This window comes from Danaus plexippus, chromosome 2 (genome assembly GCF_018135715.1).
Source record: "Danaus plexippus chromosome 2, MEX_DaPlex, whole genome shotgun sequence".
Classification (NCBI taxonomy): domain Eukaryota; kingdom Metazoa; phylum Arthropoda; class Insecta; order Lepidoptera; family Nymphalidae; genus Danaus; species Danaus plexippus.
The window spans coordinates 7675801-7697748 of NC_083537.1; the positions used below are offsets into that span (position 1 = coordinate 7675801).

At 31.6% G+C, this 21948-nt stretch overlaps 1 protein-coding gene across 1 annotated transcript; it reads right to left on the reverse strand.

Moving 5' to 3' along the window:
• Nucleotides 1–182: 182 nt before the first annotated feature.
• On the reverse strand, nucleotides 183–19039 carry LOC116779675 (protein Wnt-10b). Its single transcript, XM_032674070.2, has 6 exons — nucleotides 18613–19039; nucleotides 14362–14609; nucleotides 7750–8036; nucleotides 1575–1706; nucleotides 1286–1407; nucleotides 183–1165 (listed from the first exon to the last, which is right to left on the reverse strand). The coding sequence occupies exons 1-6, from the start codon at nucleotides 18708–18710 to the stop codon at nucleotides 931–933; spliced, it is 1122 nt and encodes a 373-aa protein (XP_032529961.1). The 5' UTR covers nucleotides 18711–19039; the 3' UTR covers nucleotides 183–930.
• Between the last annotated feature and the right edge of the window lie 2909 nt (nucleotides 19040–21948).

Sequence of the window (21948 nt, forward strand, 5' to 3'; positions counted from 1 at the left end):
TTAAACGGAAGTAATAAAATAATTGCAGTTCATGTCGGGACCATGAAGAATGAACAAAATATTGAAATACTTTAGAAGTATATCTAAATATTTCGCATATAATAAAAATTCAGGAAAAACTAATAATAAAACAAAGATAATTTTATTTAATTTATTGCTATAAACGATACAATAGCCTTAAAGAAAATAAATACTAATAATATACGAATACGGAATGACGAAAATTGGGAAACACAGTATTTACAGAGGAATGTGTCTTTACGTGAATGCTAATTAGTTAAATATTTCATGAAGTACCTATACATGATAATGATAAAAAGTTACAAATGTCTTATACTTTATAGTTTTAATACTGTTCAGACATAGCTATAACAAATTCACTTTAATATCTTATTACAGGATATAATTATTATAATCTTTAATAATTTATAAATTGTGCTAGACTAACGAATGAGTACGAGTATTTATAATGCGTTTTATATTGCATTATATATTACCTAATGGTTTATAATTTGAGCTTTGGGTGTATGTGCTTCGGGAGTATGCAAGCCTTAAAGGTCACTTGACTTTAAAAGTATTAATTTAACTCTTAAATAATAAAAAATGTCTTCTGTAAAAAAATGTCTCGGTTCAGACTGGGCTGACTTATACTTTTGTAAAATGTAAATAAAAGACGAATAAAATACCTAGCCGAAACTAAAAAAATATATGAGGTATTTATTTATTTTTATGCGGAAATTGATTGCTTCAGTTACTCCTTTAATTGATTATTATCAAACATGTTTAATACTGAATGTAAGAAATAAATAAATACAAAAAAATATAAAGTGTCTTTTGATAATTTATGTTTCGTTCGATACTACTATGAAAATAGAACCGCAAATTCAACATCTGAATAACTGAAGTAATTATCAAAAAGATGAAGTAGCTTCACTTGCACATAGCAATCCATTTGTCATCTTGACATTTCTGGCAGTCGACTCTGCAACACCAGTGAAACGTGCAATTGCATGGTTTGATACTGGACTTTCTTATTAAATCGTGACCTCTACCGCAACAGAGCAGATCACATGAGCCCGTACGAGAGGTTCTTCCCATACGACAAATCCTTCCCGATGTACCCGCGGAATCCATCTTAGGATCTGCTTCGCAGAAACTTGGGGACCTGGGGAGGTAAATTTCCTTATTAAAATAAAAACAAACAAATGAAGGGACGTGTAAAAGATATTACATGATTTTTTTAAAACGGGACTAATAGGTCATTTATTTAGCCGTTAACACATACTTCTCCAAGAAGACTAGGCTTGTTTTCGGTGCCGGTCTAGCACGACTTCGCCTTCTACCACGAGGACGCCCACGAAGTACTGAAGGGCTATTGTTTAACTCCTCTTGCGCCACGACTAATGCCTTTAATGAAGTCATTATTATTTTTATGTGAACTTGAAATTTAAATAATAAAAAAAAACCTAAACAAAAACAGGGAAACTATCACCTATCTATTTTCGACTTCTGTAAAAGAATACGTTTAAAACAATTTGTGAAATACGAAGTACAAAAATTTATATCAAACGAACCTTACGATACTCTCGCTTAATTGTAGACGCTACGATTCTGAAGTCGGGCGTGGTCCTCCAGCACGTCCTTAATTGACAGCTCCCAGACAGCCCGTGACACTTACATCGTACCTCCATATGAGATGAGAGTATCTGCGAATAAATATTCTTATGTTTTTGCCGTTTATAATTAATAGCTGTATTTTTATATCTTGTGATTAAAATAGCCAAGAATTTTTTGTCTTAATTATCCACAGTTGGTATCAAATTTAATTAATGTTGTTAACGTAACCAGTGATATCAATTAACTGTTAGGCTTTACCGTTACGAACAAAATATAAATTTTTAATCGGTCCATAAAAAAAGTTACATGTATTTTATATTTACATATATTCATGCAGTATCGACATACGTGACCGCATCTTTGGTACAATTACGCGATTAAGCCACCTCTAGTTCATAACATTTACATAATTAAACGCCTCACTGCAATCACGCTGACGTCTTAATTTCGCGAACGCCGCCGGCGGAACAATTTCCCAAATTGAGTCGGAGCAAAAATTCAAATAAATCGGCGTCCCGGACCGCCTTTCGATCCTGCGGGCCTTAATAACGTAGCATTAAGAGCGTTCGCGATAGAATTCGCCACCCAAGACGTATGTAATACGTCGTAATGAAGCCGGAATATTAAAAATGGCCCCAAACCGCTTATTATGTTCTCACCTCGGCGGGCGGTTCGTGAAATACGGCGGTCTAATACGAGCCTCGGAGCGACTCAGGCCCGAAACAGACACACCACTTCATTCTACAGGTTCTATGTTGGTATTACACTTATCAAATACAACTGGACCGTGATATAAACGAAGTGACACTAAATTCCGAATATTGTTATCGTTTTTATGGCTCTAGACAGCACAATCTATTTTTAGATCAATAGGTGCATTCAATGTATATATACTATCAAAAGTTTGATATAATCGAAGAGAGTGGTTCCTTAATAAATTAAATCTTTAGTTATTTCTTAAATTACGAAAAAATAAAGGTACCGTTACAGAAAATAATATTAATATTATTTTCATGCAAAATTTATGTGGCAAGCCGTTACGCATTAACACATTCTAAAGCTGAATATTTATCATAGCAGTAGCAAAAACTAGACACATAATGACAGGTTGAGCCTAACCTATCATTATAAAGATAACTACAATTAAAAAGATCTTTACTGTGTAATTTAGTCCGTTCATAAACAACGGAGTAAAGGTGACTTTGTCTAGAGGTTAGTATTATCATAAATTTATCATTATTTATGTCCTTAAGCTTCCGAAATGTAAAAACTCCATAATGGAATCTGTTACTTATATTATAAAGGCTATCGGGATTAATGTATTTTATGGAAAGATGACTGTTACTCTTTCAAACCAAAATCAGTGATTAATATTTAAAAAATATATATTATGTATAAAGAAAATGCTGCTCAGACAAGCCATTAAAATATATTTTGTGTTGAGACATTTTATATAGACTCAAGGTGGAGTTGCCGGTGGGTTGGCAAATTTTTTAATTTTTTTTTTTTGAATATATTTAAAAAGTACAAGAGGGTGATATCGTTGACTAAAGCTGATTTAGTTAAATTAAATACTTCATATTTATTACAAATGGGAAACTAAAACAACTATATAAAATTATACGTCGGTAATGTGTTATACTTCAGAAAATATATATTGATGACATACATATTATTATTATATGGAGTAAAACCAGTGCAATAAGGAATTATTTGTTCTGGTCATTAAAGCACACCTATCAGTATTTTAATCGAAATGTAGTAAATAAAACTACCTCGAAGGCCGGAGTTTGAGATAAACGTTGCAACTACACCCATATAAGAGCGGCCATTACTCGGTCTCAGCGAGTCGTACAAATATCTAAAGCTTTTATGTTTAATGTAAAATGTTAAATAATTTATCGTGAATCTCGACTTAATCTGCAAGACGATTAGCGGAGTGACTAACGTGGATCGCCTTAAGACCGCGACTAATCCGATCAAATTAAGTATTGGTATAACCGCACACGACGTCTGTAAAGAGAAATGTTTTCTAGGATTTTATATGTGAAAAAGAAAATTAAAAAAAAAATAAGAATTAGGGACTTTAATATAAATTAATGTGAGACTTAAAATGAAATGTATGATAATGTAATTAGCCCCGAAAGGAATGATTTCAGTTCGCTATTACAGCAATCGTGCGAAGACGTCCTATTTGACACTTACAAGTATATCGCATTACAGAAGTCGTACAAAACTGTGCCGAGGTTGCCTAACAGTTGCGAAAGATAAAAATTTTATATATGTTTTCCATTAATTTATTTGATTTCTTATATTTTTTCCTGCATTGCGGCAACTATAGGCTAAATAAACGGCTTACCTTTATGCTTAGATTTTTTTGATTATCTTGCCTTTTCGCATATGAACTACATGATTGTACAATGTAAAAAAAAAACATATAAAATTTTTAAGCCAAAGGTTGATTATGAATGTGTCCAAATATCGTTGCAATGCTTCGAATTAATAATATTTTTTGCCGGAATAAGTCGTCTACTCTTGAAGTATTTTTATAATAATACTACTTTTGTTTCAAAACTATTATTGATAGTTGATAAGAGTTTTTTTTATATATATTTTTTTACATCTCAACTTTAAGAAGATTCCACATCACAACAAACCTGATAGCTATGTATTAGAAGTAGCATAAACACGGAGTCATCTACAACTGAAATATTAACTTATTGAATAGATTTTTTGTAACGTAATTATCACCTCGGCTCTCTAATGTGGTACCTAATATCTTATGTGGGTTGAGACGAAGGCTTTTATGACTAAGAGCTATGTTACACCGTCATGAATATTTTGTTATAGGAAATTTTATTTATTTTCGTCACTTTATTATTTACGATTAAAAATGTTTAATTTACTTTGGTATACTAAATTTTGAAATAATACTGATATGGTAGTGTTTAAAAGTTGTTTCCAATTAAATTATAGGCTTCCATATTTTTTATTAATCTATAGAATTGAAGATAATTTTTGGTAATTTATAAAAAGATGCTTTTAAATTTTCATTCTTATTTTTTCATATGATAACATATTTAACATTAGATGCTTTTTATTACATAAGTTATTCAAAGAAAAATTTAAAAATATAATACGATTGTATTACAAAAATGTATTATAATTATTTATTTTTATATTTATTGAAGATAAAATGTGAATACCTTATTTGACATTGAACATCACATAAAAAAAATAAACAGTCCCGATTCACTTCAGTATTTGGTGCGGTGTGAGCGTCGGCATCTCGATATTAATAAAAATATCATCGGAGGTTATTATAAGAGAGCGTGTCTAACAGAGATCTCACTGGGAGGCTGTTAATTATGTAGCAACAAAACAAAATGTAAAATGCCGCTCGAACAATCAAATGTGGGGTCCGGGACCACCGACCAAGATGGGTAAATTTTCCACTATGTGTTACCCTCATAATGTCTATTTGAGGCCATTTATAAGCCAAAGCATTCTTTACACCACGTCATTATACATATGTAACAAATGGCACATTGAAAAGATTATCGATTTTCGTTATCACATTCATCATTCATTTGTTAGGTACAGTTTTATATATTAATTAAAAATAACAGTCGCGCAAGATTATGGGAGCTGTTAGAGATTATGGGAGCTGTTAGAATCTCGTAATATCAGCATTACTTTATAACCGATAAACTGAAAATGTGTCGTCAGGAGTAGCGATCGTTATATTCCTGGTTTACTAAATACTAAAGCACAAATTCCCACAAAATAAAAGACATAAGTTATCATTTAATATCGGCCATATTTCAGTATATCCAGCCAAAGTCCATAAAATACAGCAACTTTGTTACTCAATCATTAGTTTTGACGTGGTTTTATAGCAACGGTCGTAAAACGTCGAATTAAAATACATGTTAATAGTGAATTATGAGTGATCTAATAAACCAGACGGGGTTCACGTAAAATGATAAAACATGATTTTATTATCATTGAATTATGTTCGTGACTGGACCATATAAGTCGAATATGGAATTTACAATATATGGCGCCATTTTTTATTTCAAAAACATGAATTCAAAAGTAAATAGTATACGCGTTTAAAAATTTTTAACGAATACAATAATAATATTTATATTTCATAATTGCACGAACAAATGAACAAACATTTTGATTTTATATTTGTATGTTTATATAAACTGTAAAACTGACAAATCAAATATTTTAATGCCTCCAACTAGCCTGTCATTTTCTAATTGAATGTACTAAAACTGTTAATTTGTAGCTTGCAGACACCTTCCTGACGGCTGATAATCCCACTTTATAGAGGAAATTTGTTAGCAAAATTATAAGCCTTTGTTTATTAAAGCACAGATATCTTTAACACCGTATTTATGGACATAATTCCATATATTGAAATATGTTTACATTTACTCTAAATAGGATATCTAGTATTAAAGCGTAACAGTTTAAGAAATAAACCTATTTTTGAATATAAACACGAGTAACTATCAAATAACACGACCATAAATGTCACTCGTTTGTAGTCGAGTTAATATGAAAAAGACACTCGATTCCACCCGTTTTAATTAACGTATTACAAATTAAACTATTTGTAACCGCTGTTTGTATTATAAAAAACCTTCCAAATGATACCGTAAATCCAAATAAGTACGAGACGTGGTATGCGACTAATGTCAGATTTTGTTACGGACAGATATATAATATTATTTGCCAAGTTTTTTTAATTCGATAACAATAGCTTGCTACCTTATTTGGTTGTATTAAAGTTTATAATAGAATATAGACGAATAGTTAGAGGTAAATGTATGTTGGTAATGCTGTGTTTAATATCTCTTTGACATGTTTATTATTAGACGGAAGGCCTATTAAATTATTAGAAGTAATCCGCCACGGTAGGTCAAGTATTTTGGCTTAGTTGTCGCCCGTTGATGATCGCCGGTAGATTAGCGGGCACGACAACAACAAATCAGTTCTTGACATATTTACGTGACAGACGCACTGTCATAACAGTTGGCATTTGATTATTAAATCTTTGTTTATTTTAAACATGTGCTGCTGTAAAATTAAACCCATTTAGAATTTAAATTATCAAATAGGTAAGCTACTTGTAATTTATATCCATGAATATCTCACAGTGTATCTTGGAACACAAATTAAGTTTCGGATAGAAAAAAAACAAGATATTGAAAATCACACGAGTCCACATCAAATTGAGATATCCTGTACAACTTAATATATAACTGATTTATTTATATCTAATGTTTTCTATTTACATAATATTTCTATAATGAAGCATCAATGGACCACCCAGTTGTATCATTATAATGCCCCGCCTACTATCCGCTCTTCAACTAAATATGTGTTGTAACTTACTCCCGACACCTTTGTGGCCATTTAAACACCTCTAGGGCCATTTAAAGAACCCTAGGGACGGCTTTTATTGCATTTTGGAAATAAGATTAATGAAAGACTCTTATGTATTCAATTCTTTTGTGTCAAATCGGACAAGCATAACGAGAAATTAGTTTACTAGTTAGTTTAATTTTTTATTATCTAATATCTTTCGGTGATATTCAACAAAAATTTTTATAAGAAATTATTTACATGCCCATGATGTGTATAGCAATCAAATTCGGTCATAAATGCATCATTTTAGGATGGAAGTACTTTAGATAAGTTGATTTTAATTATGTCGAGTATGTCGAAGTGAAAGAATATTTTCCCAAGACCCGTTCCATTAATTAGGGTAATCTGCAGCACATCACGACACTCATTAAACATTCACCCTCCGATCAAACTGAGAATATGCAGTGATGCATCTAATAGCGAAATTGAAGAGCTATCTTATACTAGTGGTGTCAATTTACTCTTTGTTGTTCCTACGTCTGATGACATCAAAGGATCTTTCAGATTACCTTTAGTTTTCATGTTAATTACATCATGACTTTGAGGAAAAAGATATCGAGTTTCTGGATATTTGACAGACAGACAATAACGAAGAAAAGTTATTCTATTTTCGTACATTTCAATACATATACTTATATAAATAATAATAATGGGATTAAGAGAATCGGAAGGTAAAATACAACTCACCGATCTTCCCGCGTTGTTATTATGAACATTGATCTTTGATTGCAGATCGTCAACTTGCTCGCGCACATCTAGAAATTTCTTGGAAAAGTCGATCCCGAAGGCCAGGTTATGGGAACAGCCACTCCACTCCCATTTGTTTACCCTTGCTCTGCCTCTCTCGTGAGTGGTGCGGTATCCCAGGGGGTCGCAGCCACAGGATATGAGGCGTCCTTGGGCGCATGCGCGTGCCACAGAGTGTGCCACCCCTGCCGCTGTCAGAGCGTACAGAAAAGCAGCTTCACGAAAACCTATATTAAAAATAATTTACAGTATTAATTGTTCATCTATATATATACCTTTATATAAGAAAAAAATGTGCAAAAATTGAATTTACAGAATTTTCTAGAACGCAACTGAAATCACGTTCAGTAAATAAAGGAAAAGGTATAAATATGTATATACAAACAACTGCGACAAAAGAAATGATCACCATACATATACATTCTGTGGTGTTTAAATAGCCACTACTTATACTACATATAATAAGGAAGCAAATATTTACAAGACTTTACTAGTAAAACATACATAAATACTAAAATTTTATGAATGTCTTTCAAAAAATATACGTTATTATAGTTTATATGCCCAAGAATGGCACACAAAACTGCTTAGATATTAGTTTTTATTATAATAATACATAAAGTCTATGTACGAGTCAAATAAATAAAACATATTTTCGATTGTAGTATTATTTTTATTTAGAAAGTAGGAATTAAAATTTCTCCATACACTACAGCACATACGTAACGCAACTTATTCATAGAGAATTTTAATTCTGACGTAATATCTCAAAAATCCATCTGATATTATAAAGTATGCTTTCTCGTTCACCGCCGCATAAAACGCGGACGTGAGATTCTCATTTATCTATTTTATTGCAATAAATTAAATAGAACCATTCGAGATGCGAAGATAAGCTATTGGCCATACAATGTAATCTTTTAGCCATAAAGATTGCGATTTGCATACGAGTTAGGGCTGATCCAGCCTGTGCTTAGCTAATTGTGAACGGTTGTAAGCCTCTCGGCTTAATAATGTGCTATTCCTGCTATTTCATTGTGCTCTATTGAATGGGTTTAATGCGATTTTAAGAGCTGGCCGATTAATGGGCAATTATTGCGTTACCGAGCGGCCACATCGATATTGAACCTTTTAATGTTTATTGATTTTGCATTAAAGATAGATATTGGAATTCAAATTGATATACGAAACTAAATTATTGGCGTTGTATTATTGCGTTGGGTTTTTTATTACACGTTATATCTTTTTAAAATCAAAATACCCAACAAAAATAACGGGCATGATCATGTTGTAATCGTTTATAAAATTGTAATGTTTCAACAAAGTATATTGTTTGTTAGTGAGTAACGTTACGGCTAATCTAATAAGTTGAATTAAACTGTATCCAATTACTTCAATTATGCCAAGTGATTAATTGGTTTTTGTTATCTTTGGATTACCGACAGCGAAGCCAATTGTGATATACTGATTGTTATGGATGTTTAGATAAAATGAACATAACACGTATAATGTAGATATACGTAAGCGATTAATTTGTTTAGATGGAATAAGCGAAGCAAAACATTACTGTACTGTAAAACAGTATTGAAACACGTAACCTGTTTGCTGGATGGTAATATGGATAGCACGATCATATAAAATATATTTTAATTCTATCGTTACATTTATAGATATTTTTAATGAGAACATAAACATTTAATTCTTATAAATTTATAACAGCAATACCAGTATTGAAACATGCAGGTTTTTGAGTTATCATTTTCGTAATAGAAGTAAAATAATAAGGTATTATAATTAATAATTATTTAAAAATAGTCAAAGAAAAGCATTATCTGTCAAGAAGTAAAGAAATAAATAATGTTTTTTTGAGAAAAAAAATTACACGAAATTTCTTATAATAGTCACATGTAGTTGATAAACTTGGTTAAGAATTACGTAAGTATACAATCGTAAAACCTAAAAAAAGTATTCAAGTAAGAGTGTGAAATAAGCCATAAAGTGATACTTTTGTTATATATTAATTATAAATAAATCATTATGGTAGTGAAAGATCGTTTGCCAGATGAATTAATGCAGCCTCAGAAGATTACAGGTCGCATTAATTAATATAATCTTTATTATAGAGAATAGATTAATATAATTTGACGCCTATGTTTGTAAATGTCCTTTATATTGAGATCCTAGATATGATAATAATGAAAAACTTCGTTAACGATACTATGAAAGATTTTTAAAGTTTAAATTTTAATGAAATTTTTTCTATGATATACTTATTAGGATAAAAAACAGACATAAAATAAAACTTTTATTTTATAATATTAATTTAATCAAAAGACAAACAAAATCAATGATCGTATTAATATATAAAGAACGGGAGTATAAGAAAAAGTCGCATCTGCGAAGGATTATCGAATGCACATAGGTATCGTAATTTAAAATATTACACTATCAAGCTAAATCGACGCGCTTTGTATGTTACGGTCTACTAACCAAATAGGGACTTTTTATTGTTTATTTATAAAGCTTTTTTCAACATTGACAAATTTATATTTGTCGATCCACGGAGACGCGATACAGTCGATAGGCAACGATTTATAGTTCCTCACTGAATCTCATGATAAGTGAACGTTGAGTTGCTTTAATATATTTTTATATATTTTATTTATAGCATGTCAACAAAGTTTTATTAATAAGTAACCTATGTATATTTGTATTGTGTATAATTTTAATATATTTTGATTTTAAAATGCAATATTTGATTGCACTTTCTAGTTTTTAATATGGTTAATAAAACAAATTTTATTTAAGTCATTCCGATTCGATTGCCGGTTTTTAAACGATTGCTCTGCGTTTCAAACGGGTGACAAATTTAAAAATTTTCCCTTACACTTGTATGTCTTTGTTTTTTACAGTGTCTGAATAATGCATGACATGTAATTATTTTCGATAAAACTCTCAGAAAAAGGTATGTTGATTAACAAGACAAGGAGTATCTGAAAGTAAAATTTAGCTCTTGTATAATTTATGTGTGTAAATAAGAGTTTTACCATGTTCAGGTGTAATTCATGTTTCGATTCTATTCGATATAATTCATTTGTTTCTTTATATAATTAGGGAGTTATGGGACAGTACGTTTATAAAAAGCAAGACCGTGTATCACTGGGACAGGTGATCTGAACGATTTCAGTGCCACTTTGATTCCTCGAATCGCGGATTAAACTGGCAAATCACCATTCGGTCCATATACGGCGACTCGGCGCCGTACGGTAAAAAAATTCACAGCGCTCCTAAGTAAATACAAATTTTAATTATCATATTGAACGTTTTATTTTCATCTCTGTTCTTTATTTAAAAATGTACGCTCGAATGGACATTTATTTAAATAAATGCGCATATTGATAAGTTTTTCCGATAGGCACGGCGGTGGTCGACTTTTTCCGTGTTGTATAACATGGTATTTGAGACTTGCGCTTGCTCACGTCTGTGTAATTTACGATTCTGCACTTTGTTAAGATATTTTTTCTAGACGATTCTCGCTTACAGCCTGATAGGATATCAATCTGGTGCCAAAAATTTATGAATACACATGGATTTCTCCAGAATATTCACTGTATATGGCGACCGTTTGTAGTAAACTTAATACACATTATTAAGACCTCCCTCGTGGTTTGTTTTGTTTTTCAAGATCGTTAAAGGTGCGTGAGTCGAATGGCAATAAAATTATTAATATAAATAAATTTGTTGCTATAAAATTTTATTGGAGACTTAATTACATGCAGATAAGTTCGGAAATCTTATTTCAGTGAAATTATATAATCAAAATGCTTATTAATTGCAATTATATTTATTTTTAATAGCTGGAATAATAAAATGGAAGGGCACAAGAAACGAGCAGGCAAAAGATAATGAAATTACAATACTTAAAAAATCTGAAGATGCCTAAGAATTGCCTTTTAGCCATTTAAAACAAGAGTGGGTCAAAACGAGTTGCAGATTATTTAATCATTTTTGGCAAAAAAAAAGTCTTTAGGTCAAAACATCCATTAATTAGGAATTAAGTTGAGAAGGTTTTTGCCCAATTAAGGCTTGTACGAGGTTGGGCGTTGCGAATTGCTAATTACCGCAACGATGACCAGCCACGCTTGCAGGTCGTTAGATACTACATTTTCATACTTTTGCTCTCAAGCACCTTGAGAATAGTGAATACAATCATTTTGGTTACATTAATTGTTTGCCGATAGTTTAGAATGAGAATATTTTGTATTTGTATTTTTTATACATTAGGTACTTACTGTAGGACTAACAATAACATTACAATATACATACAGAACTAACTTAAAATAACATATTTAATCTTGTATAGTTTTAAAACAGTCTAAACACAATTATAGAAACCTCAGATTACTCTCCAATCTCTTACCCATTAACTTTTTTACAAGTCAAGTCTATCAATAGCCCTTCATTATTCTGCAACCTCACTGTTCTCAACTTAATTAACCCCTTAAAACGGTATTATAATCCTCAAGGGAACAAAGAGACATCTATTCGACAAAAAATCCACTTCACGTCACGTCCGAACATTGAAGTACTTTGGACAAATTCATATTTTTATGGGACCTTTTGTGTTTTTTCTCACAGTTGAGAGTCATCTGAAGGAGCACGATTCGGTAACGCACTTTGAGATGTTATCATGGACATTAGAAGGGCAGACCTCATCGGAGTGACACATTTTGACACGTCCCATTCTTATTGTAATTTAAATCTGTTGTTTTAGGGCATCGATAACGCTACCTCTTAAACGTAATCCTATTTGAGATCATCGTTTTAAATGGTTAAGACTGAGCGAAGGCGTACACAATAAGTGGTTTCGTATAATAAAGATGTTGAAAATGTTCCCACGACAAACCGACAGATAACGTCTTATAACGACTCATCTCAGTTTTTGCAGCATCATAATAATACTTTATTGTCGCCACTTCGTCACCTGTTGACATGTGGTTGATATAAAATGCCAATAAATGTCACTTTTTTATGAGACATTCGCATCGCGTATTCAGGTCACGTGCGCTTGCGCCGCCGTCAGATTTGTATCGACGCTCACTAAGTTGCCACCCTGGGTCTTGTTGTGCGCCATTCTCTCATGTCATATTCGTCTGGTATTCAAGTCGTAATCTCACATCCATCAGCGACTATTAACGCCTGTGGATAACTTTTTCCTACAATTGCCTCATTAGCTTTACAAAGATCATTAAATCCTTTACATTATGTTGAATGTATTGTGCTAGCATGACATACAACAAGATCACTAACAATGTGTGGAGGATCTCGAGGAAGCGGAACCAATTCCGCTTTCTATTCTAAATATCACGCATCTTCTTTCATCGACGTATCACATCTTAAAAAAAGTCCAATTCTCATTATAGTCTTTCTTCATAGATCATCGATCGCATTATTCTATTTAAAATCAGCTCTCGATTTTCCTTAAAAAAAATCTCCAATTTCTTCCTTCGTTCAATTCATGTCTTAACAATGGACAAGTCAAGAAAGATGTTTAACTATTTAGATACGCTATTTTTTTATTATTTTCAATTTAAACGGAATGGCCGGAAGGTGTTGTTACGGAGTATTAATAGTGCTAATAGTGCACAATGTTAGGGTAACAATGGTCCTTTCAACTAATTTAAGCATAACACATGTCAAATTATATCCTAAACAAAACGTTTTATAGGTAAAGTTTTAGGCAAATTTAAAGTAATAATTTTTACATAATCTCAATATTCCAGTTTTCACATGTAAAAAGATATTAAGGAAATGGATTTAGTTCAGATAATACCAGGTTGAATATTAATTGGCTAGCAAGGTTCGAGCCGCAGGGAGCGATTGGTTTGGTCGTCGGACCCACACGTAGCGTGAAATCGCGGACGCAGAAGCGGACCCACCTGGCCGAGAATTGTCTTATTATTTGTTGTCTCCCATCATCCATGCTCGTAAATTTCCGCGTCAACGTGTGCGATGATTGTGGAAAAAAATGAGATCAACAAAGCCTTTTCACACCCAGAGATATAGACATAAAGACTTACGACCATCAGTTAATACCGCAGGAACATAATACGCTCCGTCCGGAGGGTCTTAATATGCGTGTATAATTTTTCGTCGTAATAAATTCGGATTGTAATGGCCGATCGCGATTGGTTTGAAAATTTAGTTGCGTTTATTTTAATAAAATTTTCTTATGGTACTAAGCTTTAAGACTGGTTTGGCGTCATGTTGTTGATTGCTGCCACCTACGTTTTCTCGATGCCTACAAAGTCATTGGCGGCCCATTTGCGACAGAGGTTCATAAATAAATAAGTATCTTTATTGTCGTTTTGAAGTTTTTATTACGCCGAATAATTAAACAATCGAAACCCAGTGAATTTATTTAAAAGTCGAAGTAATACGTTTGTGAATTTGTATCTGAAATGTGAACTTTTATGTGTTTTTTTTAAATTTTTACTCATATGATATCTGATTTACAAAATATCTAAAAACTTGTTTAATAATTCTACTAACCTCTTTTCATTATAGCACTATTATGTGGATTAGTGCTTCTGGTCAAAAGGCTGGAGCAGTTCCAGCGATGCCATCGGAATTGATGTTGACATTCTTTAACCGCCATTTGTAGACCTTCTAAAGCAATAGCGGCAGTATCTGGAGAGCTGTGACACACGGATCTTTGTTCTCTGGTCAGCCCTCCGATAAGACGACAAGTGAGTGTAGAACTGAGTTTAAGTTGATGAGGAAGAATGTTGTCTTTAGAACTGAAAACAATTTTTATATTATAGTCCTACATATATTGAAACTACATTTTGAAACAAAAAAATCGTTTTTCACATCGTACAAATTTTTAACATTTTTTTTTTTTAGTTTCTTTTCAGATAAAAATCTAATGAGTTTATATTAAATCATATAACGAATTTAATATATTTTTTAATTCATCTAATACATAGCTCATGTAATATGCCATTTTATATCCATATTAATAATATGTATGTAGTTTTGCCGATAATATATTCAAAATTGCTGGCAGGTCTTTCGTTTATTTCGCAACTTATAATTTACTAATTGTCAAATTTAGTTCAACACGATAAAAGCAAATGAAACTTATATTGATAATTGTATAAAAGTGTAATTTTATTTCAATTTAGAATGTAACTTTCTGTAAATGCTTCCTATAAAATGTTGTTATAATTTAATTATATTAACAAACTATATCACACGGTCCTAAAATATTTTGTTAATGAAACAATTTGTATTCGACCCCGGGTTGGGACAAATATTTTTAAGTATGTCACGTTGGAATTATTTAAAGGATTTTAATTATTATTTTTGGCCTCCGGTTCTCGATATTGGAGTGGAATGTTATAGAATTCCTGTTAAATATTTTGTTGTCATTAAAATTATCTCAGGAGTAACAGATACATGTGTATGTTGAGCTTCCATACCATTTATTAATGTGATAAATAATAGAAAAAGTAAATTTAAAAATATTTATCGCTTTCTGAATCTGTGATATATATTTATCATCCTTAGTTACGTACAAGATATTAATATTTTTCATAAAAAATATTGCTAAAAAAGATTTTTTAAAGCATCTATAGTTGTAATCTAAGCTCAACCAAAATATTATTACTGCTTCTTAAAATTGTTTATTGTTTAAATAGATGACGTCGTGACAGCTTATGTCACGTCCGCACTTGAACGGTGTCAGCTGTGACAGATGACCTGATGACAGAGACAGCACGTGATTCGACACTCGGGCAATTTAAGATAAAGAGTGAACAAAATATAAAACACTTCAGGATCCATTCAAGCTCGTGGTCTTATAAAATTTCTCTTTGCTCTTAATATGGCGTAATATTTAAACTACGTTTGAAACCTTATCTAAAAGAATGCTTTCCTAACTCGTTGACAGACGGACGTCAAGGATATATTTTTAAACAAGAGCTTGTTTGACGTACTGATTCCATTTAAAAGGGTTATAATGCGTGTATTGAAGTTTGTTATAGTTTAAGGTGTTTACACGTCTATTTAACTTCCGAGAAGTCCTGTTATCAGTTAATTGTACTCTTGAATATATAAATGTATGAATAAAGGTTCCATACAGTAATTTTATTTTAAAGTTATATACTTTTAACGTCAATATTCAAATGCACTTATGAAGATCATAATTTTTAAAATATTTTTACGTGCAATATATTATAATAATGTTTATTTTACAAAAAAAAATATGTAAGGATAATAATTAATGAATATATGCTAAATTGGTAAATAGTATATATGTTACCCGATCTACATGAAACATAATATGTATGTAATGTATGTCTGTTGCGAGTTTTCACGATTCAACGGAGGATCACTAAAACCAAAGTTAAACAGTGTTTTCCGTCTTTACACAACTTGTACTACACTTTCCCACGGCAAGAGAATGCCGGTGTCATTAAAGGTTGAAGAACAACCAGCTAAATGATCTTAATAATACGCACTCGCCATAATCATTGTATCATTTCTGCATCGTATTTTCATTATTTAACACTTTCCCGTAATACAATTTTTTTTTTCATTTTATATACCTTGAGTGTTTCATAATTTATTGTCTTAAAGGATTACTTAAGAATTGTTCGTTCATTGAAAATAACTCAAAACTTATTAAATATGAATATTAGTAGGGGTACTACTGTTTAATGTTCCTAGATATGACTGTTTTTCTCCTTTGAAATGACTCGATAGATTCAATCAAATTTAGCTTATAGCAGATTCTAATCGACTATAATAAGTCTATAACACAATCGGAGCACAGTGAAATCTAGAAATAATGTCGCGGATGAAAAGTCAGTGAACATTAGGCATTTACTATACACCTGTGTGTATACTTACACTGTTGTAAGCAGTTAACATATAATAAGTAAAACATATGTAACTTAGAAACTCGATATTACAGTAACGTAAATGGTTGTAAAATATTTAACATTTCTCTTGTCTAAAAGCCCTGAAGTTTCGAGATTAGTATTTTTTACTGATCTATAAGAGAATTAACCGATGCGTTCAACAGCTTTTTCCAACGAGTCGTTAAACTCTGTGATCCAATTAAAACTCCTGCCTGAGCTTAATATAATTGCTATGAAAATTCCTACCGTCGAGATAAAAACAATAATTTCGTGCTTTAAGACCAAGCCAGTAAAAAAATAATAAATCTGATGTCGGAGCTGGACTGATGAAATGCTACGATAGTCATTCAGAAAGGTTATTTCAATACAAATTACAGCTACTTGCTTTGCTTCTCTCTGCGTGCCGACAATTCTGCAAATACTTTTCTCTACACCAATCCGCGGATGCATAAAGACCTTATCCAAATTCTGGGACGCAAAAAGGACCTCTATTACATGCATATTTTGTATGTTTTTACTTTAAAATGAAATGGTCTTAGGTCTTTTTGAATTTATATATGGAACCTTCTGATTGAAATTCCATGTACCAGCAATGTAGCCATGCTTATATCTATTTGCTTGGTTTTATAATATACTTTGTAGGGAACATGTAGGTATTTTTAAAAGTGTTACCAATATATGCAATTAGTTCCTACGATAACATACTTTCTGTATCGATGTCTCAATAAATTAAAGAGATAAAGGGTATTTCATTAAGTGCAGACTTAAACAATTTGTACCATACTGTTGTATTCTTAAAAAGATTTAAAAAACCTCCTTTATATTTATTGACAGTAACCTGTAATAATTGAAATCGATTTTTGTTGAGGTTTAAAATGGTTATAAAGAATTTCGTATTTGGATCTACATATATTTTACTTGGGGTACGATAATAGCTAAAATTACAATATTTTAAATTTATATGTGATCTCTTAATACTGCTTTTTTATCGTTTTGTCTTTTAATCTACTTTATTTCACTATCCGCCTTCTGATTGATTTGGGCTACAAATTCATATAAATTTTCAGTAACAAAAACATAAAAATTAAAAAGCTGTATGAAAAAATACAAAGATGAAAGGCACCTGTATCAAAAAACTTATACGGCTAAATGAAACTAATATTTTTCGGATTACTATGCGTAATTTATTAGACGAGATGTGAATGTAGGACCTTCACATCTCGACTGCCCGTGATCACGGTTGCTGCAAACTAACTGAAAGGTCGGGAGTATGTAGTTTTCAAACTAATAAAATACGCGTAGTTATCTGAAAAAGATTAGTTTCATTTAAATGAATACCCTCGAAAGACTTAAATCTCTTAAATACATCTATATCTCAATTATTTTCATACTAACATTTGTTTCCGTAAATAGTATTATATTCGTGTTTAATTTGATTCTAAGCTATTTCTAAAACTTTTAAATTTACGAAGATATTATAGATAAAGAAAATCTGTCAGAATATAATTCAGCTGATAAACAGCCCGCGTATTATCCGACCACGTGCAGTGGGATATCGTTTCTTATTTGTTTACTCGGTAAATCTTCTCAGTATTGGGTGGGCCGACAAATGATTGTCACCTTTTAAATTTGCATTCATTACCATGCGTTCTCATTATGCCGCCGTTATTCATTGGGCCGTATACTTAAACGGTTTTCGCATTATAAGTGACGTGATGACTTAGTTTTGTATTCATTGCGACGCCTTATACTTCTGCCGTTTAACTATATTGTTATCAAATATTCATTCAGCATGCAACTTGCGACTTAATACCCTTATTATAAGATTCAGTATTGGATAAATAAATGTTACTGCTACAGTTATAAGTCCGCTTACCTTGCGATTTTGAAGATAAGTATTAGCAAAAAATATATGGCAGCTAGATGCATGTGCATTCTGTGTTTTTCTCCAATAGCGACTCTCTGCTTTTTCATGTTGGTAACACTACATCCTTCAGATTCGGTTTCATTTTTAATCACTTAAACACGCGGGAATGTCTTTTCCGAAATATTACTAAATCACTATTACTTATAAGCAGTATATTCGTAATTCTGGTCTGAGAACATGTTTTGGCATATTTACATATTGCAGTTCATAAAAATATCACAGAGTCAATTAAAATAGCGATACAGCTAGCGATTTCTATCGTTCGCTAATTGACGGTGAGGTCATATCGGTGGAAACTTTGATTCACTTTTCGCATTAGATGTTATAAAATGTTTGTTTAGTTTGACCGTCGGCGAGATGCCGTCGGCATGTCTGTAGAGCGTGTTAGGCTGGCGCGTTCGAACGCTTCAAAGTCAAGGCGTGCTCTTTGCACCGCCCAGACGACGAGAAAAAGTTAGAGGGGCGTACGAGCGACGACGGCTCCACCTACTCTCATTATCCTTGTTTACGCAATTATTCCTTGATATTTTGGCACAAATTGTTACTGTGATGAGGATCGGCGGCCGTGTGTACACAGAGAGCTCTCGTTTGACAGTGGCTGTTTGGACGCAAGCCCTGTCTATATAAAATGCCGCCCCACGCGTTTTATTCCCGTCCATGGGAAACGATATCCCGTTGTTATTGAATTTTAGATTTTAGATTGTTTTTTTGAATAAATGAGCTCTGGATTGTAGCAAGGAGACCTGCCTTTAAAACTTAAGCTTTATGCCCGTTGGTGATTTACATATCATTATAATAATGGCTACATTTAGTCACTGAATAATTTATTATAACTGATTAATTATGTTTGTAAACATTTACAAACTGTTAGTTTTATGGTTATTATATAATGGAACTACCATAATATTATCTATACAAATGTTTTAAGAGACCATGAAATGAATCGGATGATAAACATTTCAATTTTTTTTTGTGAATATCATTAAAATTCATATTATTAATCATTACGTCGTTGACAAAATGTTGAAAGATAAATCGCTGGATGATTGAGGGGGTTGCATTGATATTGACCCATGGACAAGGGTGAAAGGTGAAGGGTTCTTTACAAAGGGTCGACAGTCGTGTGCGCAAATACACGCAAATTACTATGTGGGCTTGTAATATAATATGCCCTATAACATTTTAAGTGTCCATAAAAAATTGTAATTGATAATTGAGGGCGTCATTATATGGATAAATTTAAAAAATAGTTTTCAGTATGTATCAACTTTTTTTACAATAGTTGTCACATTAATTAGGATATTGGATAGTTCTTTGATTATAGCAGAACAGGTTTTTACATAGATTACAAATCGTTTAATGGAAAATTTATTTTGAACTGATTTTGATTTGCATTAAAATTTACATAATTGATATAAATTGATTAAACTTACTTAAAGTGGAACACGTTTCAGTTAAACTACAAGCAAAAAAACGTCGTAAACTTCTGTTTTCCTTAAGTTGTAAAATAAGATTTATATTTTTTTCTTAATTATCTTAATAGTTTTTATTCTAAACTGTAATTAAATATATTTGTATCATAAGTTTCAGTAAAAATATTTTTTTTAATATATATGAAGAAAGATGGTATTATTTACTTATAAACGCAGTAGACAGTCTGCTTAGATTAAGAAGTAAACCATAGATTGAACATTATTGTCTTTTATAAATTTCCCTTATTTAGATTTTTTATTTTATAAGTCTCCTTTTTGGGACCATTTACTACCAAAAAATACGCGCACGTCATCAATACATGACGTAAGATTTTTTTTAACAATAACAATATTAGAGAAAATCTTTAAGATGCAAATATACTTCCCCGAGGCAAACATTGCGGATATAATTGTATGATAGTGGGATTAAAAAAAAAAAAAAAAATTCTTTGAAAATGACCATTATCGAAATTAAGGAACACAAGAATAAAATATCCAAAGTTATTTACATAGATACTAACGAATTATTTCTCTGTAGGAACAGGAACTTCAACGATAAGCACTGGACGGAATTGTTTGTGTCGAATCAGAGTTTTGTTGTTTTGGGCACCAGCGCAGACGGCATCCATATCTGAACCGGACTGTGCTTTGTATATAATGATGGACGTACTATAAAAAGAATGACGTACTGCTTAGCAACATTTATTACCTACTTTTAAAATTTTCAATTTAGTTGAATCTTTCTTATAAAATATAGCTACTTGTATGACATCTTCCAACAAAGACTGTTTGTTAAATGACGCGTCATCAAAGAAGCGTTACATGTTACTCTAAGACTTACTACTTACTCATGTTTTTAAAAAATAATAAAATGTTTTCCCTAATAACTTGTTCGCTAATAAGTTAATAATATTTGTCGCATTCACATATAATATTTATGGTATTTTACTTGTCCTATCATACTAAGGATAGTATTTGGCAGATAAGTTATATCCTTACATAACTTATCTGCCTTACCCGTGTCCTTACACGGGGCAAGGGGTAAAGATGACGACTATTACATTAAACCAGATATATTATTTAAAAAATCTGATCTCTGGATACAATCACTTAATGAGATCTAAGATTTTCGTGAGTTTTATTCATTTAAATGAAACTAATATTTTTCGGATAAACTACGCGGATTTTTATTATTTAAAAAACTTAACCATGATCACGGTTGCTGAAAAGTAACCGAAACGTCGGGATTATGTAGTATTTTAAATAATAAAAATCCGCGTAGTTTATCCGAAAAATATTAGTTTCATTTAAATACAATCACTTAAGTCTACTCTATAATATATTTTTCGTATAATATAGTAACGAGCCAGTAAGATGTGTTCATAGTCGGTTTATGCCTATTGTAATACCATAAAACGTATATTGGCATTCATATTATATAAAATATTCATTAATTATTCAAAAATTACAATACGAATCATCTGAGGAATTGGCTTCGCTACATTGTTTATGCGCGGTCAGGTATATGGTAATGTCGTCTTTGATCTACCTGTCGCGAACAAGGGCTTGTCTAAAATTAGTTTCATTTTCCATCCACAATACATTTCATATTGAAAATAAATCTATATAATCTAAATATAATTATAGATGTCGAACAAATTGCTTAATGTGTACATTAACATATTATTTTTGAATATATTTCCCGCGGGCCCGTCGTTATTTAGCATATCTATTAGACTTGACAAAACTTCAATGGAACTAGCCAGAGGCCATAAAACTGTGGTGGTCATTGAACAACATTTATAGCGTTATA

Coding starts and splice junctions, on each gene's coding strand:
- LOC116779675 (XM_032674070.2), bottom strand. CDS start 18,710: ATGAAAAAGCAGAGAGTCGCTATTGGAGAAAAACACAGAATGCACATG. Junction 14,610..18,612: donor CTTATCTTCAAAATCGCAAG/GTAAGCGGACTT, acceptor AATTGTTTTCAG/TTCTAAAGACAACATTCTTC. Junction 1,408..1,574: donor TTAAGCGAGAGTATCGTAAG/GTTCGTTTGATA, acceptor ACTTCATTAAAG/GCATTAGTCGTGGCGCAAGA.